Here is a 25,942-nt window from a genome sequence, read left to right on the forward strand (position 1 = left end):
ACCAGCCCCTGAGGTGTTGACATTGCGCCGCCATATAATACAATTCTGGATTTGGGATTGCTAGACCCCCCTCATCTTTTGGCCTTTGTAAAGTCTCTAATCGCACCCTAGGCTGCTTTTTACCCCACACCAGGTCCCTAAACAGCGAGTTTATCCCTTTAAATCTTTTCTTTGAAATACAAACAGGGGCATTGTGCAGTATGTATAGGAGTTTAGGCATTACTACCATCTTTAGTAAATTAACCCTTTGTGAGACTATGACCGGGGTTATCTATGACGGCCGGTACGTCTCGCCCCGGTTGTGCTCACTCCATGCATAGAAAGCCACTCCACTCCAGGGTTTATGCTGTTTCCCTGCAGGCTGAAAGGAGGGTTAAAAGGAAACAGGAACATGGGCGTGGGGCCTTAGTGTGAGGGAGTGAACACAACTCCCTGAGTGTCTGCCTGGGGAGCACATGTATATTGTTGTTGGACTTTTGGTTTGTGTAATAAACCGTGTGCTGTGACCATTGGTGCCTGGATCCCGTGTCTTCTGCCGTGCAGCCGACCACGCTACCTCACAGATGGTGGAGAACGGCGGGCATGCCAGCCCGGTGAGGTGTAGCATCCATCCCTGATGACCCGGTAGTATATGTCCTGGATTCGAGCGGCTATACTACAGCCCAAACCCGGTGACGCCATGGAGGACATACTAAAGCAGCTGGCTCAGGCTAATGCACAGCAACAACAGGCTAATGCACAGCAACAACAGGCTAATGAACAGCAGCAACAGACCAATGCACACCTGCTCCGGTCGTTGGAACGTCAGCAGCAATCCTTGCAATTGCAGGAAAAAAGGCACCAAGAACAGATGGTTCTCCTGGCCAAGTCGATCCGTGCCGGACCAGCAGCAACAACCCTGGAACCGGGTGACGACGGCAGCGTCCGGAAAGTGGTGAGACAAGTGTTGCAAAAGATGACCCCGGGGGATGATGTGGAAGCGTTCCTGGCGGTGTTTGAGCGGGTGGCCGAGCGGGAAAAGCTGCCGACCCCCCAGTGGGCTGAGGTATTGTCGCCCTATCTGACGGGGGAGCCCCAAAAAGCGTACCTGGACCTCTGTACCAAGGACGCCATAGAATATGCGACCCTGAAAGCCGAAATACTTGCTCGGTTGGGGGTGAATACCTATGTACGGGCTCAGCGGGTAAATCAGTGGGTCTATGAGGAAGCCAAACCCGTACGCTCCCAGGCCTATGACTTGTTGCATCTGGTAAAGAAGTGGTTGCAGCCTGACACTCTGAGCCCTGCGCAAATGGTGTAAAGGGTAGTAGTTGATCGCTTTGTGCGCACTTTACCCGTCACCATTCAACGGTGGGTAGGACAGGGCGACCCAAGTACCCTGGACCAATTAGTATGCCTGGTGGAGCGGCATATGGCTATGCAGGACTTGATACGGGACACTGAGACTTTGCGTACCGCCCGTCGGTCCGGCCCCTCCAAGCCTAGAGTCAAGGACCCACCGCTGACACCGGTGCGGGAGACCGCTACCGTCCCGTCCGAGGCCGCGCCCGCCGTCCCTGAGGTCCGGAAGGCTATGTACCCTAAACGACAACTCGTCAAGGGGGTTTCCTTCCCTATTAGATGTTGGCGGTGCCAGCGGGTGGGACATATGGAAGCCCAGTGTCCACTCACCACGGAGCCCATGGATTGTGGGGTTACCCGGCGGGGTTCAATGTATGCTCAGGTGGTGTGTACCGCTGACCTTGTCTCCCCGGAGACTGAGCCCCACTTGTGCCAAATACAGGTGAATGGATGTCCGGTTACAGGCTTGTTGGATTCCGGAAGCTTAGTGACCCTGGTGCGATCAACCCTAAGGGCTGAAGTAAAAGCCACAGGACGTACCGTGGGGGTGATTTGCATACATGGGGACCGCCGAGACTATCCCACGGGAATTGTCACCATCACAGCACCCTGCGGTCAGGTGCAACATGAGGTGGGACTTATTAACACTCTTCCCTATGACGTGATCCTAGGAAGGGATCTGCCCTATTTTTGGACTTTATGGAAGGGGCCTCCTAAGTCCCCTCAGATATTGGACAGTCCGGGACCTGAGCCCGACAATCCCGAATCCGGGACGCCTGCCGTAGGGATCCCCATGATAGGGACAGAATGTGAACCCGATAGGTCGCCCCTAGAGGTTTTGGCAGGAGAGGCTGAGATGGTCGAGCCCATCCCGGAGTTGGAGGCATCCCCGGATACGTTTGGGACAGCCCAACTCCAGGATCCTACATTAATACATGCCCGGAGTCGGGTGACAGTGGTTGACGGGGTGGCACAGCTGCCCGGTGCCCAGGAAAGGTACCCCCATTTCGCTCTTAAACAGGATTTACTCTACCGGGTAGATGAAATACGGGGCGTGGGGGTAGAGCAGTTGTGGTGCCCCGGCCATATCGCCGGCGGGTCCTCGACTTGGCTCATAAACACCTGATGAGTGGCCACCTAGGGGTCAAGAAAACGCAGGAGCGAATATTGCAAAGGTTCTATTGGCCCGGGGTCTTTGGGGAGGTAAAACGGTTCTGCGAAACCTGCCCGGAGTGTCAGCTTACCGCACCCCTGGCCCACTTTCGCAGTCCGTTGGTACCCTTACCCATTATAGAAGTCCCTTTTGAACGGATAGTGATGGATCTGGTGGGGCCCATCGTAAAGTCCGCTCAAGGGCACCAACACATCCTAGTGATCGTTGACTATGCCACCCGGTATCCAGAGGCGATACCTCTCAGACATACTGCAGCGAAGCTTATAGCTCGGGAGTTGTTTGCTGTGTTCTGCCGGGTGGGGTTGCCCAAGGAGATCCTTACGGATCAGGGGACCCCATTCATGTCTAAAGTGACCAAAGAGCTATGCCGGCTACTCCAGATCAAGCAGTTGCGTACGTCTGTGTATCATCCTCAGACGGACGGTTTAGTGGAACGATTCAATAAAACCCTGAAAACCATGCTCAAAAGGGTGATTTCCAAAGACGGGAAAGACTGGGATATGATGCTTCCCTATTTGATGTTTGCCATCCGAGAGGTGCCACAGGCATCCACGGGGTTTTCTCCTTTTGAGTTGTTATACGGGCGACATCCCCGGGGATTGTTGGACCTGGCAAAGGAAACATGGGAGCAAGAGCCCACCACCCATAAAAGTGTGATTGAACACATTTTAGGAATGCAGAACCGCATAAGCGCGGTCATGCCAATTGTGAAGGAGCATTTACAGGAGGCTCAGGCCGCGCAAAGCGGCCGCTACAATAGACAAGCCACCGTGCGGACCTTTAACCCCGGGGATCGGGTGTTGGTATTGATCCCCACGGCGGAGAGTAAATTCCTGGCTCAGTGGCAAGGCCCCTACGAGATAAAGGAAAGAGTCGGGGTGGTCAACTATAAGGTATTGCAGCCCGGTAGGTGGAAACCTGAACAAATATACCATATCAACCTATTAAAATCTTGGCAGGAATGGGAAAGCCTGATGGTTGCTTTTTTCCCATCTCCCTCCTCTTCGGGTCGTTCAAACCCGGCTCCAGCGACTTCCGGAGAGAACGAACCGGAAGTAAGGATTGGAGAAGCCCTCACCAAGCAACAGAGGCAAGAGGCCAGACGGCTGGTTCAGCAGAACCCCGATGTCTTCTCCGAACTGCCTGGTAGGACCAGTCTGATACGACATGACATTGTCACCGAGCCTCACCTGAAGGTACGCCTGAAGTCATACCGGGTGCCGGAGGCTCGAAGACAAGCCATATCAGAGGAAGTGAAGACGATGCTACGCCTCGGGGTCATCGAAAAATCCCGGAGTGAATGGGCTAGTCCCATTGTCCTAATACCAAAACCCGATGGCTCCTTAAGGTTCTGCAACGACTTTAGGAGATTGAACGAAGTATCCAAGTTCGATCTCTACCTCATGCCCCGGGTGGATGAGCTGATTGATAGGCTGGGACAGGCGCGATATTTCACCACGCTCGACCTGACCAAGGGGTACTGGCAGGTGCCACTGACTGAGTCTGCCAAGGAGAAAACCGCTTTTGTTACGCCGGAGGGTCTCTTCCACTATGTTGTCTTGCCTTTTGGGTTACATGGCGCTCCGGCCACGTTCCAGAGGTTGATGGACCTGGTGCTGGAACCCCACCAGGCGTATGCATCAGCGTACCTTGATGACATCATTATTTACAGCTCTGAGTGGCAGACCCACTTGGAACAGGTACAAGCGGTGGTGAACGCGCTCCGAACAGCCGGATTGACAGCCAATCCCAAGAAATGTGCGTTGGGGCTCACGGAAGCCCGCTACTTGGGCTACGTAATAGGCCAAGGAGTGATTAAGCCCCAAATTACCAAAGTTGAGGCGATCCAGAAGTGGCCTAGACCCCTGACCACGCAGCAGGTTAGGGCCTTCCTGGGTATCGTGGGGTACTACAGGAGGTTTGTAAAAAATTTTGCGGGACTATCAGCCCCCTTGACGGACCTTCTCAAAGGCAAGAAGTCCGTCATGGTGCGCTGGACTCAGCAGGCCGAGGACTCATTCCGGGCCCTGAAGGGGGTGCTGTGTGGACAGCCCGTTCTTATCAACCCTGATTTCCGGAAGGAGTTCATAGTACAGACTGATGCCTCGGAGGTCGGCCTGGGGGCAGTGCTGTCTCAGGTGGTTCAGGGGGAGGAACACCCCGTCACCTTCTTAAGTAGGAAGCTCACCCCTCCCGAGCGGAATTATAGCGTAGTGGAGAAGGAGTGCCTGGCGATCAAGTGGGCCTTGGAGTCCCTACGCTATTACCTGCTGGGACGACAGTTTCGCTTGGTGACTGATCACAATCCGCTGGTCTGGATGAGGTCCGCCAAGGAACGGAATACCCGGGTTACCCGGTGGTTCCTTTCTTTGCAGAACTTCTGGTTTACGGTTGAACACCGGGCCGGTAGGTTGCAGGGCAACGCCGATGCCTTGTCCCGCGGCCCGTGTTTGATGGCGGGAGTTCAACCCCGCTCGCTTGAACTGAGGGGGGGTGTGTGAGACTATGACCGGGGTTATCTATGACGGCCGGTACGTCTCGCCCCGGTTGTGCTCACTCCATGCATAGAAAGCAACTCCACTCCAGGGTTTATGCTGTTTCCCTGCAGGAAACAGGAACATGGGCATGGGGCCTTAGTGTGAGGGAGTGAACACAACTCCCTGAGTGTCTGCCCGGGGAGCACATGTATATTGTTGTTGGACTTTTGGTTTGTGTAATAAACCGTGTGCTGTGACCATTGGTGCCTGGATCCCGTGTCTTCTGCCGTGCAGCCGACCACGCTACCTCACACCTTCCAACAACTGACAAATGTAGCTTGTTCCAGGCATCCACTTTGGCTCTCAATTTTTTAAGAAGCGGCCATAAGTTCACCTGTATGTATTTTTCTACTGGCAGAGATACCTAGATATTTAAATTCGTCCACACTCTTCAGTTTGTTAGCCCCAATATCATCATTTGTCCAGGCTACTTCCCCATCCACTTTGAAAGAGGCTCGATTTAGACCAATTAATGGTCAGTCCCGAAACTTCTCCAAATTTCTCTATTATCTGCATGGCATGATCCAATGAGGCTGACGGATACCCCAAGAAAAGTAATAAATCGTCAGCATAAAGAGCTATTTTCTCCTCTAAATGCCCATACCTAAATCCATGGATCTCCTTTGATTTCCTAATGGCCGCCGCCAGAGGCTCTATTGCAACAAATAGGAGCGGCGATAGTGGGCAGCCCTGCCTCGTTCCCCGGTGCAACTCAAACGCTGAGAAGGTCATACCGTTAACTCTAACTTTAGCAGTAGGCCTATTATACAACAGCTGCACCCACTTTACAAACCGTGGGCTAAACCCCATATGTTGCAACACTTTCCACAGATACCCCCACTCAACACTATCGAACACTTTCTGGGCATCTAGCGAAGCGATCACCCTCCGGCCAGGGTTGTCAGGCGGCAACTGTAGATTAAGATATAATCTCCTGATATTAGCAGCTGTCGACCTATTGGCCATGAACCCTGATTGGTCCATATGTATTAGGTTAGATATAACTCCAGTCAGCCGGTTTGACAACACCTTAGCCAGAAGCTTCACGTCCGCTGTTAATAACGAGATTGGTCTATATGAGTCTGGAAGCCTCGGATTTTTATCCTCCTTAGGAATTACTACTATTATTGCTTCTCTCATAGATTCAGGCAATACACCCTCCCCCTCCGCCACCTCAAAGACTTTCAAATGTTTGGGTAAAAGGATTTCTACTAACTGTTTATAAATTTCAACTGGTAGCCTGTCTGCTCCCGGTGCCTTGTCATTGCTCATGCCATGCAGAGCGCCCTCCAGTTCATCAATAGTAATAGGTGACTCCAGTTTATCTCTATCCGCCACAGACAACACCGGAAGCTCACCTCGCTCAAGACATGAGTCCACCTCTTCCACCCTCATCTCTCCGCTAGAAAAATATAGCGTGCGATAGAAATCTTTAAAGACCCCAAGGATCTCCTCAACCTCAGTGACCTGTGTCCCCTCCACTGTGTCCATACCATGCACAAATGAACTACTCCTTTGAGCTGCAGCTATGACCGATAATAGATGACCAACTTTTTCTCCCTCCTCATAAAAATGCAATTTTTGGAATGCCTGCTTCCTTACCGCCTTCTCCAAAAGCATCTTATTAACCTGTTCATGCGCCTGCCTAAGATTTTGCTTCGCGTCCGTAGTATTACTCCGAATTGCTTCCAGCTCCGCCTTATCTAAGGCCTCCAGGCTATCTTTCTCATCCAGCCTCGTCTGTGTTTTATGTTTACAGATATCCCTGAACAGGAGCCCCCTGAGGTATGCCTTCATCGCATCCCATACCACCATGGGACCAGTGCTACCCTCGTTGTGGATAAAGAATTCCCCGAGATCCCGTTCTATATTCCCCATATTAATATGATGGATCCATGCTGGATGAAGCTTCCACTCTCCCCTCCTTCCCCCTGTCAGGATCCCCCGTCGTATGGACACTAGAATCGGGCTATGATCTGAAATCACTCTTGTCAGATATTGCACGTCGCCTATCATTGCATCCATCAGATTACTAGCTAGAGCCATGTCAATGCGGGACAGAGTGTTATGCGAAGCCGAATAACAAGAGAAGCAGGATACCCTCCCATTCCTCACTCGCCAGGCATCCACCATTCCAAGTTCCCCAATAAGAGTGCCAAACGAAGTCATCCAACTATCCTGGATACCTGGAGTCTACTACTCCTATCCCAGTACAGATCTATCACATTATTGAAGTCCCCCACCAGTAAAAAAGGGATTACTCCCCCCTTCTCAGAGAACTCCCTTATCTCCCTTAGTTTGGTGCACATATATGGAGGTGGTATATATATTGCAGCTATACACATGAGTCTGCCAAATATTTTACACTTGACAGCCACACACTGTCCCTCTTTATCCACGTACACTTCTATCTCTTCATATTGCACAGAGTTATGGATCAGCAGTGATACACCCCTGGCATAGTTGGAAAAGGTGGAATGATAGGCCTTCTGCACCCATCTCCTATTTAAAACATGCATTGTCTCCTTTGTTAAATGCGTTTCTAGTAGACATATTACTAACAGGTTCTGGTCTTGAACATATTTAATTATTGCCGCTCTCCTAGACCTATCTAATAACCCTCTAATATTCCAACTCAACACCTTAATTTTATTTATCCCACCCAGTAAAACCATCAAACCTTGTAGTATCTCCCCATGCTGCCTCTACCCTACCCCTTTCCCCCCTCCTCCCCTGCTCCCCTCCCCTCCTACTCCCCACCACTTCCTGTTTTTGAGTACTCCCGTGAAGCATCGGGTTTTCCAAACCTGGTCCATAATCCCTACTAAATTCCCCCCCACCTCCCTCGCCTTCCCCTCTTAGACACATTTTAAAACTCGTCCCTTTTCCAACAATTCTCCAGTCCCACCCTTTATATGTATAATCATATTCCACTCAACCAATATAACAGTAAACTGGCGAACAGTAATTAAACTGGAATCTCAAATTGTAAACACCACCACCGCGCCTAATTAGGCAGTCCCCATGTCCTGCGAAGCTCACATCAAACCCTTTGCATTCCCCCTGCATACTACCTCAATCTTAAAGGGAAGGAGGAAAAAAAAAGGGGAGAAAAGAAAGAAAAAACAAGAAGGGTCCCCTGTAAGCTCCTAAGGATGTCGTAGAGCCTCAGTCGGCCTTCTCCAACACACTGCAGATTCAGACAGTCAGCTCATTCCTTCCAACGGATCCGCTTTTCGTTTGCGTCCAACCACTGCATGGCTTCCTCCGGAGTTGTAAAAAAGTGCACCCGCTCCAACGCCGTCACTCTTAGCTTTGCCGGGAACATCATTGAGTATTGCACCCCAATCTCTCGCAGGCGCCTCTTTACTCCTGTAAAAGTCATAGGTAGCTTTTGAACAGAAATGGAGTAGTCCGGGTATATGGAAATTCTCTGGCCGTCAATCATAAGATCCTCCATGTTTCTTGCCTTTCGCAATATAGTGTCCCTGTCCCTGTAGTTGAGGAGCTTGGCTAGCATAGTGCGAGGGCACCTGCCTGCTGGTTGTGGCTGCATCGGGACTCTGTGTGCACGTTCCACGGCATAGAGCTTGGATAAGACATTAGCACCAATTTTCCCCCTGAGCCAGTCTTCTACATATTCAGTGGGGTTTCTTCCTTCCGCTTGACCATACCTCCTTGCTGTGCACACACACTACAGAAAAATGAGGGGGGGGGGGGGTGATGACACTGTCCCGCTGTCTTCCTGAAAGGTTTTTAAAACTCAAGACTCCAAAATAGGTATCCAAGTTGTGTCTTTTCTCTACTGGCAGGGGTATGGGAGCATCAGCCCTACAGTTGTCTTTCATCCACCTCTATATTTCTTATGTCAATAGTCTAGGAAGCTGAAGGCTATGCCAAAAGAGTGGTGCTGCATTGTAAAATGTATTTTTGCTGTTTTGGAAGCTTTTTGACCCCCCCCCCAAAGGTGTTTTCTATACCTTAGGTTTGGCCTCCCATGGAATCCAGTGAGGTTCAGGAATGAATCAATGAATGGGTCGGCAAACGTAACGTTTGTTTGGTAAAGCTCGGCGAACCGAACTTTGAAAGGGTTGCTCATCTCTACTCATAAAACATTGTGTTACTATTGCAAATTGTTCACAAAAAAGGAAAAAGAAACCTCTCACTGCTTCAGGAGCAAACCTGTATAAATACTACAAATGAATATCCTGGGTCCCAGCACGGTACTCGGCAGCCAGCCATATGATAACATGAAGCAGGGAATGGAAAGAAAGATCCAGCTCAGACTCCAAGGATAAATAAAACTTTATCTTTATTTTTTCTTGTTAAAATATATATATCCAAATAGGTATTATGTCACCGGCTTAATCACAATGACAGATGGCAGATGTATAACACACAACACATCTCGGCGGGACGCCTTCTTCAGGTCATAGCTTCAGCAGTCATCAAGTTTTGTTCACCTTTGAAACAACGGACACCACTGAACATAGGTTAAATTGGTTCCAGAGTAACTCTACTATCTCATTAGTGAAAGGATCCATAGTGAATTATACCTGAATCACATATTTCATAGATGTCGATGGAAACACCAATGTAAGTCTTCGGCATAGACCACAAGATAAATGTGAACTGATACAAAATGTTCTGTAACAAAATCACTACCAAATAGCATTCAGCTAAAACCACAAAAACACAAGTCCTCACTCAGACCCATCATTGATTAACAGAAATATAAAGGGATTCCACATTACTGGTGTGCCACCCCCGTGGCTAAGTGTGGGAGCCAACTCTCAGGGCTCACACTTGGGATTTTCTCTACCGTTTTGGGTTGGAAAGTCCTATCCCCCTCGTTGCGCTAATGCCCCGATTCTGGAGCGGATGGGAACAGACTGTAAAGGCTCTGTTCTCCTAGGTTTATTGTCGGGTTGCCTGAAGCTACTCCCCGACTTAGGGTCCGTGTACCCCATTGTGCCTTCGGTCCCATACCGGTGATAGTGCTTGGCTGCCAGCTGTCCTCCTCGACAGGTTCAGGCACCTTGGCACAATCCCCTGCGACCAGGGGTCCGGCTCCTCTAGGCCCAGACCACCGTCTGGAACCTAGACAGTTTCTCCAGGAGCCACCGCTCCTGACCTCCTCTCACTCTCACCCTCTGAATACTGACTGACTACTCTCCTCACCTCCCCTCCCTGACCCCCCAAGTGGGCGACTCCATTACACTCAAGCCACCCACTGGTGTGCCTGGTGAGTGTGGTGCAGGGTGTATCTAGGATTTGATTTGCTGTTGGAGGCAACACCACTTAGTTAGGGACCCAGAACCATGAGGAACGTGGAACACTGCACAGAATGGCAGGTTGCACAGTAGCCTGTGACGACCTGATTGTCCAGGGGTGTCACATTGGTAACACAAAAGCTCTCAAAAAACACTATGACTCCCACCATCTTAAAAAAGAAATCCAGCAAACTCTGCACTCTCAAATCTAAATTAACCCTCTCTTCTGAGCCTAACAATGTGCCTAAACCATAGTTGGCATCCACATGTTTGGCATTGTTGTAGTGAGCAGAGCTTGCATAAATGTACGGGGTGCAGGTTTACAGAATCACAAGCTGGGCACAATGTACAGGCACTAAAATGTACTGGGCACAACAAGGACTTATTTGCAATTTTTAATTCTGCAGCATTCACTGTGTTTGACACCATTGGTGATTTCAAGAGACTAAATAGTAATTACATCAATATATGAATTCCCAGAGGGGTGTACGTTCCAAAATTCAGTCACTTGAGGTGGATTTCTTCTGTTGTGACACTTAGGGGCTCTGCAAATTGAGTTTGCAAACTATTTTAGGAAAATCTGTGCTCCAAAAATCTAATTTTGCTCCACCCCTTCTTTGTCCTGTGGTGCAGCCATACAGTAATGTACAGTCACATGAGGGGTATTGCCATGGTTAGGAGAAATTGTGTAAAACAGTATGTGGCCTTTTGTACCTATTCCTCTTGTGAAAATTAGAAATCTGGGGGGTAAAACAACATTTTAGTGGTAAAAATGTATTTATTTTTTGTTCACTGCCCAATAGTTAAACTTTTTTCACATACCTGTAGTGTCAATATGTTCACTGCACCCCTGGATGAATTAATTAAAAGGTGTCGTTTTTAAAATGGTGTCACCTGTGGAGGGTTTCTGCTATTCTGGCACCTCAGGAGCTCTGTCAATGAGACATGGCACCAGCAAATCATTCCAAGTAAATCTGCACTCAAATATGGTGATCCTTCCATCTTCACTTTATACTGTGCCTCAAAAGCAGTTTATAGGGTACTAGCATACTCAAGAGAAATTGCACAACAAATTGTATGTTTCATTATCTCCTGTTACCTTAGTGAATTTTAAAAATTTGGCGTTTACCCAACATTTATGAGGTTAAAAATGTATTTTTTCATTTTCACAGGTCAACGTTATAAAATTCTGTGAAGCCTCCAGGTGTTCCAGGTGCTGACCAATCATCTAGATAAATTCCATGAGAGGTAGTTTTTAGTTTCCAAAATGGGGTCACTTGTGGGGGAGCTCCACTGATTAGGCACATCAGAAGCTCTATAAACGCTGATACCCGCTACGGATTTCGTCCAATTTTACAGTCAAATGTTGCTTCTTCCCTTTTGGACCCTGCCATGTGCCCAAACAGTTGATTTCCACCTGATGTGAGGTATAGGCATCCTCAAAATAAATTTTATGGTGCATTTTTATCTGATACCCTTGTGAAAAAAAAGCTAGCTGGTTGAAATAAGAATTTTGTACTAAATTTATTTTTTTATTTTCATGGCTCAACATTCTAAACGTCTGTGAAGCCCCAGAGGGTTCAAGGTTCTCACTAAGCATGTAGATAAATTCCTTGAGGGGTCTAGTTTCCAAAATTGGGTCACTTGTGGGGGAGCTCCACTTTTTAGCTACCTCAGGAAGTTTTCAAAATGCAACATGGAGTCCGCTAATTTTGCTTTCAAAAATTCAAATGGCACTCCTTTCCTTCCAAGCTCTACTGTGCGCCCAAGCAATTGATTTACACCACATATGACATACTGGCATACTCAGGAGAAATTGCTCAATAAATTTTATGGTGCATTTTTTTCCTGATAGCTGTTTAAAAATGCTAAATTTTATAGCAAAATAACATTTTTGTGTAAAAAGTAAAATTTTCATTTTTTTCCTTACACATTGCTTTGGTTACTGTGAAGCACCTAAAGGGTTGATAAACGTCTTGGTAGTTGGTGGTTTTGAGCAGATTAAAGGGTGCAGCTTAGAATGGCATCCCGTTCTGTTTTTTTCTGTCACCTAGGCCTCTCAAAGTCACTTCAAATCTGATGTGGTCCCTAAAAAAATGGTTTTGTAAATTTTGTTGGAAAAATAAGAAATTGTTGATTAAACTTTGAACACTTGTAACAAAAAAAAAAAATATGTTTCAAAAATGATGCTGGTGTAAAGTAGACATGTGGGAAATGTTATTTCTTAACTATTTTGTGTGACAGAACTCAGTTTTATGGGCATAAAATTTCAAAGTTTTAAAATTGCAAACTTTTTGCCAAATTTACAATATTTTCACGTATAAATTCATAAAATATCAACCTAAGTTTACAACTATCATGAAGTACAATATGTCACGAAAAAGCAGGTCAGAATCACCGAGATCCATTGAAGTGTTCCAGAGTTACTGTATAACCTGTCAGAGTGACACTGGTCAAAATAGCAAAAAATGGCCTGGTTATTAACTTGAAAATCGGCTTGCAGGTAAAGTGGTAAAGGTCCTCAAGATCCTATCCCAATATGTAGGTGTAATAGTAATAAATAATTCTAGCAAATAACTGTCAAGCACGGACTTCGGGAAGGTCTTTCATGGGATGAGACACACAACAAATTAGGGTTCTACCACAACAAACATGGGATACACCGGGACACTTTAACAATGGTGGGCCCTGGTGCTACTGAGAGGGATGATGGGACAACTCCTGCACCTGCAGCTACACTCTGCACTCCTAGCCAGTCCCTATACAGTTTCCGCACTTGTCACCGAGCTGGAGCTGAAGTCCTGAGAGACCCTGTATTAACCCTGGCTAGTGAGCTGGCAGGTGAGGATTTCTGGTCCAACTGCTGTACTAATACAACAAGAGGGGAAGATGCAACAGACAGGGGAAACAACAAAGGAAAAACCCCAACTTCACGGCTGAAGTCAGACACCAGGACTGCAACTTACACCACTTCACTGCATCAAGGGCTTCAGCAGCTCCTTCCACATTGAGGCCTAGCAACAGCATGAAGTCAAAATAACTGGCACCCTCTACTGGGAGATGTGATCAAATATAGGGGAAGGGAGTGGTCCCCAACTGGAAGCATCTGAGGCCAGGAGTCAGAAGCTGCTGCAAAGTAAAACTGACATTAAACCTTTCAGCACCAAAAGAAAGGGAATATGTTTAATGTGAGGAGTCTTAAGGGTGCTTTACACGAGACGATCTACCTTGCGATAGATCGTCGGGGTCACGGTTTTTGTGACGCACATCCGGCATCGCTTGCGACGTCGGCCTGTGTGACACCTCCTAGCAACGCAGTATCGCTCACAAATCGTGAGTCATGTACTGGTCACTAGGTTTCATAAAATCGTTCATGAAACATAGCGCAGGTTGTTCATCATTCCCGTGGCAGCACACTTCGCTCCGTGTGACACCACGGGAAAGAAGGACATCGCTTACCTGCATACCCGTGGCTCCCGCCGGCTATGCGGAAGGAAGGAGGTGGGCGGGATGTTTATATCCCGCTCATCTCTGCCCCTCCGCCTCTATTGCCGCCCGCCGTGTGCCGTCGCTGTGACGCCGAACATCCCTCCCACTCCAGGAAGTGGATGTTCGCCGCCATCAGCGACATCACATGGGAGGTAACTACGTGTGACGGGGGGTTAACGACTTTGTGCGCCACGGGCAATCAATTGCCGTGACGCATAAACAACGGGGGCGGTAACGATCGATCCTGAAATCGCATGATCGATCGTACCGTGTAAAGCAGGCATTAGATGGCAAAGAGAGATTCTGTCTAGGATCCTGTCACAAGTCTCTAGATGCAGATAGATTACCCATGACAGTACCCCCCCCCCACTTAACAACTGGCCATAGGGTTAATGATGTCCTCAACACGGTACGGATTTAAGAACCTTGAGCCCAGAGCCCCAGATGCACACCTCCACTTGTTTTTTTTGGGAAGACCCATACATAGTCATTCACACCATAGGTCCAGATCTGCACATTTATTACCATGCATGTTTGCTGAAAGTTGGTAACTTCCCAGAAGGACCAACAACAGAGGAAACACCGCGAGGCTCCAAAACCTTACACTCAGAAATCCCGACCACCCCTCTGACCACCTCTACAGGGGGACACCGACACCTAGAATTGATCTGATGAGCGGGAAAGTTAACATGGTTTCTCTCCAAATGAGACTTAGAGACTTCAGAAGGGAAAACGAGTGTTACAGAGGAAATATACACACCAAGACTGTCATCCTCCACAGAGCCTGCGGGGAGCAGGTTTTCAGATGGAATGACACATTGGAGTATAAGCTTAAAAAATAATTTTGTAACCATACACTCAGGAGTATGATCAGGGGAAACCAAAACCTAACATTATCCGGTGGGGTGGGAGGAGTATCCCCTCTTTGTCCTGGAAAATCCTTAGCTGGAAAAGAAGGGATAACAGAGGAAATGTACAGACCCAGGTTGCCTTCCTCAATGCAACCTGGGGAGGTGGCTTTTTACATGGATTTACGGTTATGGGTTTAGACAGACTAGCCGCAATATAATGACTCTTGTGACCACAATAGAAACAGGCTCCCATCCAACGGCGAACTGCAGGCAACCTAATGAGAGGAGGCACCCCCCACCAGCATGGGTTCAGCAGACTGCACCAGAGGGACCTCTTCCTGGTGAGGGACTACAGGAAACTGGGCCACAGTTGGTCTTTAATTGAGGCATCTATCTACCCTAATAGAGAGGAACATAGCGGCCTCCAGTAACTTGAGAGCAACATACTGAACCAGAGAATCCCTCAGACTATCAGACAGACCCTGAACGAACTGACTCCTGAGAGCTGGATCATTCCATTGCATGTTTGTGGCAAATCTCTGGAACTCAGAGCAGTACTCCTCAGCCGGCTGTGGCCCCTGCTAGAGACTATGTAGGTTAAATTCCACAAGAGAAACACCATCAGGATCACTATAAACCGGGACCAAGGCTACAAAAAACAAGTCCACCATTTGTATCGCCAGAGAATTGGTCAGCAGAGAGACGTCCCAGTACTGGGTATCTCTCAACAACAGGAAGACTACTATCACCACTCACTGTTCCTGTTGTGTGTGCCAATGCTGCATCCTGAGCCATAAGGGCTCAGCAGAAGTGTTTGGGCTGGTTATTATATCACACACGGATTTGGGGAAAGTCCAGTGTTGGGTAAGACACAGAACAAATGGGATTCCACCACAAGAAACAAGGAATACCCGGAGACACTTTAACAATGGTGGGCCCTAGTGCAAAAGAGAGGGATGATGGTATACCTCCTGCTCTTACCTGCAGTTGCACCCTGCACTCCAAGCCAGTCCAGGTTCCACACCTGTCGCCAAGCAGGATAGCTAAAGCCCTGAGAGACCCGATATAAACCCTGGCTAATGAACTGGGAGGTGAGGATCGCTAGTCCTATCACTGCACTAATACAACAAAAGGAGAAGGTTTGACAGACAGGGGAAACAACAAAGGATAAATCCCTTCACGGCTGCAGTCAGACACCAGGACTGCAGCCTACACTGCTTCACTGCAACAAGGACTCCAGCAGCTCCTTCTAAATCGAGGCCTAGCAACAGAATGGAGTTAGAATAACCGGCGCTTTCTACTGGGAGATGTGATCATATATAAAAGAAGGGAATGGTCACCAACTGGAAACACCTGAGGCCAGGAGTCAGAAGCTGCTGCAATGTAAAACTGACATTAATCAGCACCAAAGAAAAGGGAATAGGTTTAATTTGAGGAGTCTCAGAAGGCAAAGAGAGACTCTGTCGCTAGATCCTGTCACAAGGCTCTAGATACAGAGAGACGACCGTGACAATACCTTCAATTAGAAATGTAGTACAGTTCTCCTGATTAGCTATGTCTCTTACCTCATGTGCAGTTCATTGCAGCAGCTTAAGTATCCAATGTTATGATCACTCATATAGTGATAGTTGCTCGTGGTCATAACCATAGATACCTTAACTACTGTAATGCCCTGAAAATGGGGAAGAGACATACTTTATCAAGAATACTAAGCTATATTTCTAAATTGAGGTATTTGCTAATACTATTATTATTACACCTACTACATATTAGGATATTGGAGATGTGAATAACCCTTTCTCTTTTCTCCTCTCCCCATTTGCATTTTCAGAGCAATTAAAAGATTTCCATCATTGATATTCACTCAAATCAAGTTTTGAGAATCTGGCAAATTCGAATTTCAAAAGATCCGCTCTGTCTAGAATTAAAGCAAATTGCCATTATATAAACTGAAGCAGCAAGCTTTGTTAAAACTAAAATTTGTCCTAGTCCCCAACCTCTTGAGGATGACTGTATGGTGAAAATCTCCTATGAACACCAGCCACACTCTGGTCTTCATAGAACCACTGTCATGGCAGGTACAGAGACCTTCATCAGATCCCTGTACCTGCTTCAATGGCAAACCATTGGTACACCGTGATCACAGCATGTGGGGCCAATTCAGTTAACTGCAGTGGGTCATGCTCAGCTTATCTTTCTTCTTAGAGGCAGATGATGGCTATGTAATATGCATCAAATACAGAGACCTGACCTGTTAGTACATTTTTACACATGAAAGTAGACTATATAGGTGCTTGTCTCCAAATAAAAGGGTATTTTTTTAGTTGAAATCTGAAATGCTATATCATGAGAAATCCTGCATAGAAAACAAGTAAATCTGTTTGTACGTACACTGTGGGTACGTAAATGATCTTAGAATATGCAATGTTATAAGTATAGTCTGTATTCACATATTCAGTGCACACATATACATTGATGTACTCAGAGTGCGGTATTATTTGGTTGTATATTATACCATTGCAATCACAGCAACATCCATCTGTATATTCATTTCATTTTTCTCAGAGGAGCATTCTTTTGTAATATAACCACTTCAAATCAGAAAAATGCTAAAAAAAAGAACCACAAAAAAAACCTTTTTTTTCTGTTTGTTAAGTAAATGAAATTGGTATTTACCTTGCAAAGAGATCCTTCTGAAGTCTGGTCAGATTGGTATAAGGACTGCTGTCACTGTTCAAAAATATAAAACTCTCACAATCTACACCGGTAGGTCTAATACAGTAGAAGGACTCTCCATATTGGTTATCCGTGTAGCTACATTTCTCCTCTTTTGTATCTAAACGAAATCCACATTCTGTCTTTACTTCTTGACTTTTATTGAGGAATTTTCCGGTAAATTTGACATATTCGTAGCCAAGGTTCCTTGACTTCCATAAAACAGTGACTCCTTCACTGGGATGCATCAAGAGTATAGATATCTTCACTTCACCTTCCCAAAATAGAGTAAAATCCACATTATAGGTCCCATTGTTAAAATCTTTAATTTCCCCAGAAGCTCCAGCTCCAAGATTTGGAGAAAAAATACGAGCTCTTAAGAAGTCTCCTCCATAGGTTTTTTTTCCACCCAAGTAGTTATACATCTCCACCTGAACTGTTATGGTGTCTCCAACACAGTACATAGGTTTATAGTCTATAATGGTTGCGGTGCTGTGTTTGGCACTGGTTGTTACATTTAAAAATGTAAAATCCACATGTGGAACAGTTTGATTCACAAGCGTCATTAGCTCACGTGTTTGCACTTCTATGCTGTTTGGCTCAGTTGATGGGATTGATGTTTTAGCCTTTTCAGATACAGAGATATACTGGTTTGGTAGGATTTTAAGGTCACATGGCTGATGAGAAATTAGCAAAATTTATTTTGTTAAACAAATTAAAATATTGTGAAATGCATTATATAAATGAAAACCATGTGAAATGCGTGATAACATTTCATGAAGGACCTACCTTGAGATGAATGATGAAGCTAAGTATAGCAATGGAAAATATTCCAAGACATAAGACCATCTTAAACTGGATTTTGCTAGAACTGGACATTCTAATGGTTCTCCTAAAAAAAAAAGGATCAAGAGAATTGTCACAAAATCCAGAGACACATATAGAAGCTTTGAATCTAGGAGGATGAAAATCATAGCAACACTCTGCTTCTGCAGTCTTTAACCTACTCCCTAAAAGGAACATGTCACCAGCTTTTTCCCTTATAAGCTGCCGCCAGCACCATTGAGCCCTTATATACAGCATTCTAGAATACTGAATATACAGTAAGTGCCCAGGCTGCTCTGTACAATGTCTCTCACACACCTCACTAATTTCTTATAATGAATGTGACCTAAGTTGTGTGGTGACCTATTCACATACTCACCAAGTCTAAGATCAGTTTCTGATCGAAACGCGTTTGGTGTCCAGTGCTGTTTGTGGCTCCTGTCTTTTACTTGTGAGATTCACTATTTTCTATGATTTTAAAGAATCTAATAAAGGAGCAGATTTTATTGAATTTTTTCATTGAAGCTGGTTCCTTTTTCTTCACTTAAGAATGTAAAAAATACCTTTATTATGCTCACCTAGAGAGTGGTCAGGTCCAATGGGCATCACTGAAGTTGGTCCGGTGCCTACTCCATCTTGTGCAGTCGTCAACCTCCCTCCCAGCCCCGTATGTCATGCACACAGAGGCCACCATTGTGCTCCTGAGCATGCACACTTTGATCTGCCCTGCTGAGGGCTGGTCAAAGTATTGTAGTGTGCATGCGCTGTCGGTCTTTGACCTTTCCTCGCACCTGCACGTTACAGTATTTTGCTCTGCCCTCAGCAGGGCAGATCAAAGTGTGCATGCTCTCTGCATATAAAAAGCATTTTGTGAATGTTAAATGTCAGAGAAGGTGCTGCCGCTGGTGCTGCTGGCAGGTCTGCTAGACAGTTAGTTTAGCTGGAGGTTTAATAAAAGGTAGTTGAGATAAATAGGAGAGCAATTGTATAGAATAGGGACATGCAGTGTAGAGAAAGGTGTGTGCCACATATCGGTATTTAATGTTAGAAATAGGGATATCTACTTGTCAGTGCCTGCTAAAGAGTTGCCAGTGAAGCATCTAAATAGCTCTTGCTACTTATTACAGCCAATCACATTTCTAGGAGTTGTTTGTTAGTACTGGCTGCTGTAAATTTGCTAGTGAACTAGGTAAAAAGGTCTTGGCAGTTTCCATGGCCTGGTCAAAATTACGCAGTCAATCACATTTGTAGGTATTGTTAGTAGTGTCTGCTGTAAATTTGCTAGTGAACTAGGTAAAAAGGTCTTGGCAGTTTCCATGGCCTGGTCAATAGAGTTGAGCGTGGTTCGCGGTTCGAGGTTCTCCAGTTCTAGGCTCGAGTGATTTTGGGGCCTGTTCTAGATCGAACTAGAACTCGAGCTTTTTGCAAAAGCTCGATAGTTCTAGAAACATTCGAGAACGGTTCTAGCAGCAAAAAAACAGCTAATTCCTAGCTGGCTTTCCGCTGTAATAGTGTAAGTCACTCTGTGACTCACACTATTATGAAATTTCAGTGTATAGTGTGCGGGAACAGCGCCTTCAGATCACTGCTGTTTGTATAATGGCGATCGCCATTTTTTTTTTTTTCCTTGTCTTCCTTCCCTAAGCGCGCGCGTGTAGTGGGGAGGGCCATTATGTCAGCCAATCCCAGACACACACACAGCTAAGTGGACTTTTAGCCAGAGAAGCAACGGCATGTGTGATAGGATGTCCATGTCACATGTCCCTGCATTATAAAAATGGACATTTTCCTCCAGCACGCCATTATCTGCCTTCTGCGTCCTTGGTGTCAGACATCACTGGTGCAGCTCCGTCCTGAGTCCTATCGCCGATACAGCTGTATGCGTTCCATACACAGCGCTGGACAGCTTAGGGAGAGCACTTTCTATCAGTCCTTTTAAGGGCTCATAGCGGCAGGGTCAGAGCCATAGGTGACAGGTCCTGAAAACAGAGACAGCGTCTGTGTAGCTAAGGTCAGGGATTTCCTCGCTGCATTTCCCCATTAGGAGGGAATAGAAAGGCAGGCTTCCATTCCTCTACCCAGAGCCCCACAATCCTGGCACTGTACCCTCCTGTCCTCTGCACACTCCAACTCATTATAACTAAGCCATTATACTAGCAAACACTGAGTGTACCTAGTGGCATCCTAAACGTGGCTATTGGACTTCTGTATAGTTCCAGTAGTGCACAGATATTTGCAGCACGTCTGCCTGCATTGCACACTCAAACTCATTATAACTAAGCCATTATACTAGCAAACACTGAGTGTACCTAGTGTCATCCTAAACGTGGCTGTTGGACTTCTGTATCGTCCCACTAGTGCAAAGATATTTGCAGCACGTCTGCCTGCATTGCACACTCAAACTCATTGTTACTAAGCCATTATACTAGCAAACACTCAGTGAACCTAGTGGCATCCTAAACGTGGCTATTGGACTTCTGTATAGTCCCACTAGTGCACAGATATTTGCAGCACGTCTGCCTGCATTGCACACTTAAACTCATTGTTACTAAGCCATTATACTAGCAAACACTGAGGAAACTTAGTGGCATCCTAAACGTGGCTATTGGACTTCTGTATAGTCCCACTAGTGCAAAGATATTTGTAGCACGTCTGCCTGCATTGCACACTCAAACTCATTGTTACTAAGCCATTATACTAGCAAACACTGAGGAAACTTAGTGGCATCCTAAACGTGGCTATTGGACTTCTGTATAGTCCCAGTAGTGCACAGATATTTGCAGCACGTCTGCCTCAATTGCACACTCAAACTCATTGTTACTAAGCCATTATACTAGCAAACACTCAGTGAACCTAGTGGCATCCTAAACGTGGCTATTGGACTTCTGTATAGTCCCACTAGTGCAAAGATATTTGCAGCACGTCTGCCTGCATTGCACACTCAAACTCATTGTTACTAAGCCATTATACTAGCAAACACTGCGGAAACTTAGTGGCATCCTAAACGTGGCTATTGGACTTCTGTATAGTCCCACTAGTGCAAAGATATTTGCAGCACGTCTGCCTGCATTGCACACTCAAACTCATTGTTACAAAGCCATTATACTAGCAAACACTCAGTGAACCTAGTGGCATCCTAAACATGGCTGTTGGACTTCTGTATCGTCCCAGTAGTGCACAGATATTTGCAGCACGTCTGCCTGCATTGCACACTCAAACTCATTGTTAATAAGCCATTATACTAGCAAACACTGAGTAAACTTAGTGGCATACAAGAAGTGGCTGTTGTACTCCATTAGTGCCCCACTGGTGCCAAGCTATTTCTAGCACCTCTGCATGACACCCTCCTGCTCTGTTTTTAATAAGGTATAATGATAGCAAAAAATACTGCAACTTAGTGGCATACAAAAAATGCCTGTAGGACTCCTTTATTGTGCCACTTGTGCCAAGCAATCTCAAGCACCTCTGCATTCTACCCTCATGCACATTTTGCTATGCTAGTTTTATAGCAAACTCAGGGAATTCCTTGCTGCATTTGATCATTAGGAGGGATAGAATGTGAGGCTTCTTTTACTGTCCTGGTACCCACAGAACACGGCCACTGTACCCATCTGTCCACTTTTGCCACGCTATTTAATTTGCCCAAAGAGCTGACTCTTTTTCTGCCATCCTAAAATTGTCTGGAATACTAAGTTAGTGTTCCTTTGCTGCCAAGCAAGGTACAACACATGTGCATTCTACTCTCCTTTCCATTTCTGGAATGCAATTATTAACTGCAGGTAGTCCTGCCAATCTGTGACGAAGGTGCAGGCGTGGATATAATGTAGCCTGCATCCAATGATGGTTCTCTCGATGTCTGACAGAGCTCAACAATACCTTCTGTTTCCACTTCCAAAACAAGTGATGGCCTATCACACTCCCTGTTGCGGGTAAAGGAGTGGAAGTTCAGTGTGAAAAAGCATGTGTGACTGCTGTCCCCACAGTCACAGAGGATGAAGAGCACGCAGATGCACTTGATGGGGCAGGCGGTGGTTGCACAGGCACGCTAGGCCGCATTGTAGCACAGTGAAATTCACATTGCGACTTATGCTTCATTTTAAGTCGTGTACAGGGTGGGCTCCCCAGTATGCAGCAAAACCAGGCAACAGGAAAAGGACTCTAGGCAGTTGGGTTGATAAATGATTGTTTAACTTTACCAAAACAACAATAAGAACCATGCATACAATTTAAATAATTGAACAATCTATTCTGTTGCCTACTACCTGCTAATCCCTCTGTGTAGCAGTAATTGTGTGTTTGTGCGTGTGTGTGTGTGTGTGTGTGTGTGTGTGTGTGAACACGACTTACCAGTGGCGCATCACAAGAGCTTCCAAGTTATCTACCTAAACATAGACAAAACACATTACTCCCCCTGAATACCCTTGTTAGCTGAAGCCTCACAGATAATGCAGATGATAACAGTGTGAATGCAAACCACACAGCTCTGCAACACAGTCATGGAAATCTTGAAAAGCAACAGTCAATGCAAACATGTGTTGCTGTCCCTCTATGATTTAAACTGTGTGTGACAATTTGACAGTGCAGAGGCAGCAAGTCTTATTGTCTATATAGTCGGCCTACACAGAACAGATATGTGTTTTGCTAATAAAACAAAGTGTTGCGTGCCCGCATTTTTTGTCTGGGCACAGCCTACCGTACCCGGGTACTGTGATGTCCAGTTGCCAGAAATACAGACTTTACGCTCCTCTCACGGTAAACAGTATAGATAGCACCGTAAGAATGTTGGTCTGTGGCACAGGATGCTGCTCACTGACGTTACAGTGCTCATCATCAAAGTACAACACAACTCCCCTCACAATTGAACGAAGTGTTTCCGCGGTGGCTCCTTGCTGTAACACACACCTTTAGCTTTTCCTTCTGTTCATAGACAGCATCTCCAAGTCCACACCCGAAGAGCAATTTTATATTGCTATAGTGACCAAAGGCAGATCCAAAAAAAAGCAGCCCCTTGTGTGTAGTCTTCAACAATGCATGCAATGAACGGCAAATAAGCATATTGCGTTGACAGTTGCTAAAGCTGAGCAATACACCTTCATGCTGTCAATTCATATCCATGTGATATTTCATGGAGGAAGTACTCAAAAGTGTGAGTTTTTGCCTTCTACTTTCAGATTGTTGACAAATCTTACAGATTCCATGACTTGGGTGATCCTTTGCGATGTCCAAAAATTCACAGGCTAGGAAAGGCTTACAGCCCATACGACCTGCATAGCCAACACGACTTCTGCTCAGAGTCAAAGTTGTGGTCCAGGACTCAGTTGTTGACGTGCTTCCAGTACTTTGTCTCTGGCCAGGAAGACGCAACGTAACCTCGTCATCAGTAGCATCCTCCTCCACCTCCTCTGCTGACCTCATCGACTGGCTGACTTTGGTTTGACAGTAAGTGTGGTCTCCAACCTCATCAATAGCCCTGTGTGTTTTCATTCCCCTCGTCCTGAGTCCTCCGAGACAACCTCTTCCTGCCCTGACCGAATAGTAAAGTTGTCCTTCCAATCAGGTATCTGCGCTCCTCATCATGTTCCCCATTGTCTCCACCAGGAGGATTTACTTTTTGGAAATGAGGGTGTAGATTAGGCTCAGCACCTTCTTCATCGGGGCCTGGATCCCACTCACAAAGCTTCTGGCCATCTGCGCAGATCATTTCCCCTGTCTCGTCTCATGGAACTCGCTACCTCAACACGTCAGATTATCTGCTACACACGCAAGCTTCAAACTGAATCTGAAAACTCATCTGTTCAGAAATGACTATAACCTTCAATGACACCACCACCATACGTACTTGACGCTCAACCTAAACCACTCCTACTGTCTCCTCCCAAAAATCCTTTAGAATGTAATCCCGCAAGGGCAGGGCCCTCTTCCCTCTGTACCAGTCTGTCTATAGTTACTTGTATATGTATTCTGTATGTAACCCCCTTCTCATGTACAACACCATGGAATCAATGGTGCTCTATAAATCAATAATAATAAAAATAATAATAACTTCCTTGTCTGTACTCATTGCAGCTTTGGAGCAGACCTCTGATTCCCAGGCTATAGTGCGACTGAATAGCTATGCAAACTCAACCATCTCTGTCACCCCATACTCAGCAGGGCTGGTGGAAACTTGAGAGCTGTTAGGAAGCAAGTGCGATTGGATTGACACCACAGAGGAATGGAGTATTTGGGATCTTGAAATTGGGGTGTAGGAGAGGCCACTTTATGGAGCACTTCAGATCCATTGAAGCAGCTGCTGTTTTGGCCTCATCTACATTTGTTAGCGATGGTCGTGTCCATGAAAAAAGGGATCATATCAGATTATCCATGGGAAGAAGTACACCTGTTCTTTTGGATGGTATTTGTTGTTACAAAACGGTGACGCCTTAAACGCAAGCAGCCTGCTGCGGTTTCAGTTGCGCCCAGGCATCAGCTGCCATTTAGGCCTGTGCCTCGGGTTGTCCAGCTGGCTGCTTTCTCCTCCACGTCTAAATGTGGAGAGGCAGCTAGTGCGCATGCGTGTGCCGATTTACCCCAGCCGCAGCCTAACTCCAGTGTTTCGCCTAGTGAGTATGCTCAGCCTGACTGTGCCATTCCTGAGGCTAAGTCTTCATTTCGGGCTACAGCGCATGCTCCCACACTTAGTGCGAAAAGCCTCTTTGCACAGGTACTTGCACTCCGTGCCGGGTCTAAGTCCTGTGTTGTGCCTAGACACCATGCTAAAGCTGATAGTCTTTTTTCAGAGACTTTATTTCATGCAACTGACCATGGTCAGGCACTTACTGCATCAGAAACTAGGTCCGGTAATGAACTCTTTGGCCCTGCCCCTGATGTGGGGGGCCCATTTAGACCACAGGGCATCAGGTGTCCTGACGATGTGGCCAGGCCACTCCCAAATGGCTTGCAGAGGCCCGCCCCTATGACTTGTCACCTCATTATTGATGGTCAGACGATGACTGGTGAGGTGTTTGGGTCATGACAGCCATGAGGTCATCATTGAAGTTGCAGTTCCAAATAGGACGCTAGTTATGCCACTCATGACGTATCACTCTGCTTTTGTCTCCAGGAGGTGCATTGTGGTCCACCCTGGTTTGGGGCGGACCCAGGTTATAAAAGGGGCTGGAGACAACAAGGAGGTGCGCAGTCTTCTATTATGCTCCGAAAGAGCACACCTCCATGTGTTGAACCCATTGCGGCTTTAGGCCAGAGGTAGGCAGGGATAGGGCGTCGATGCAGGCCGCCACCACAGTTGGTAACGCAGAATGGTTAAGACCAGCTCCTGTCCTACAAGTCCTGCTTGTGCAGCCCAGTGGCATTAACAGGCCTGCTGCTGCTGATGCGCCTGCTGTCCACAGGTGTGGCCCCAATGCACACGGTCAGCGTACTGAATGGCCCCTGTGATGTTAACAGGGAGTTCCTGGGCTGGGTGGGCGTGTGGACCCTGTGACGCTAACAGGGCTCCCAGTCTCAAGATCCGAGTGGCGTCTAACTTGGTTCAGGCTACTATTAGCTTCATAGCCACACAGCTCTGTATCCTCCACCGAACCTTCCAGTTGCCAACCTCTCCTTTTCCATCTGGGAGCACGGTGGACACTGACTGCTGATGGGGATATATACCTTTCTCTTTCTTTTCTTATTAATTTTCGTTATATAGCGGTAACAGTATATACCACCTTATCCAAATCTGCCAGTCCCACCGTA

General features: G+C 46.6%; 1 protein-coding gene across 1 annotated transcript in view; it reads right to left on the bottom strand.

The window, feature by feature from the left end:
- LOC142310217 (NXPE family member 1-like) overlaps window positions 1-25,942 on the bottom strand; it is a 158,907-nt gene that overhangs the window by 85,143 nt on the left and 47,822 nt on the right. The window contains exons 2-3 of the mRNA XM_075347705.1: window positions 18,170-18,272; window positions 17,342-18,057 (exon numbers count right to left, since the gene is read on the bottom strand). Of these exons, the coding sequence (XP_075203820.1) occupies window positions 17,342-18,057; window positions 18,170-18,272 (819 nt within the window). The remainder of the gene's footprint in view (window positions 1-17,341; window positions 18,058-18,169; window positions 18,273-25,942) is intronic.

Source organism: Anomaloglossus baeobatrachus, chromosome 5, assembly GCF_048569485.1.
Source record: "Anomaloglossus baeobatrachus isolate aAnoBae1 chromosome 5, aAnoBae1.hap1, whole genome shotgun sequence".
In the NCBI taxonomy this organism is placed as follows: domain Eukaryota; kingdom Metazoa; phylum Chordata; class Amphibia; order Anura; family Aromobatidae; genus Anomaloglossus; species Anomaloglossus baeobatrachus.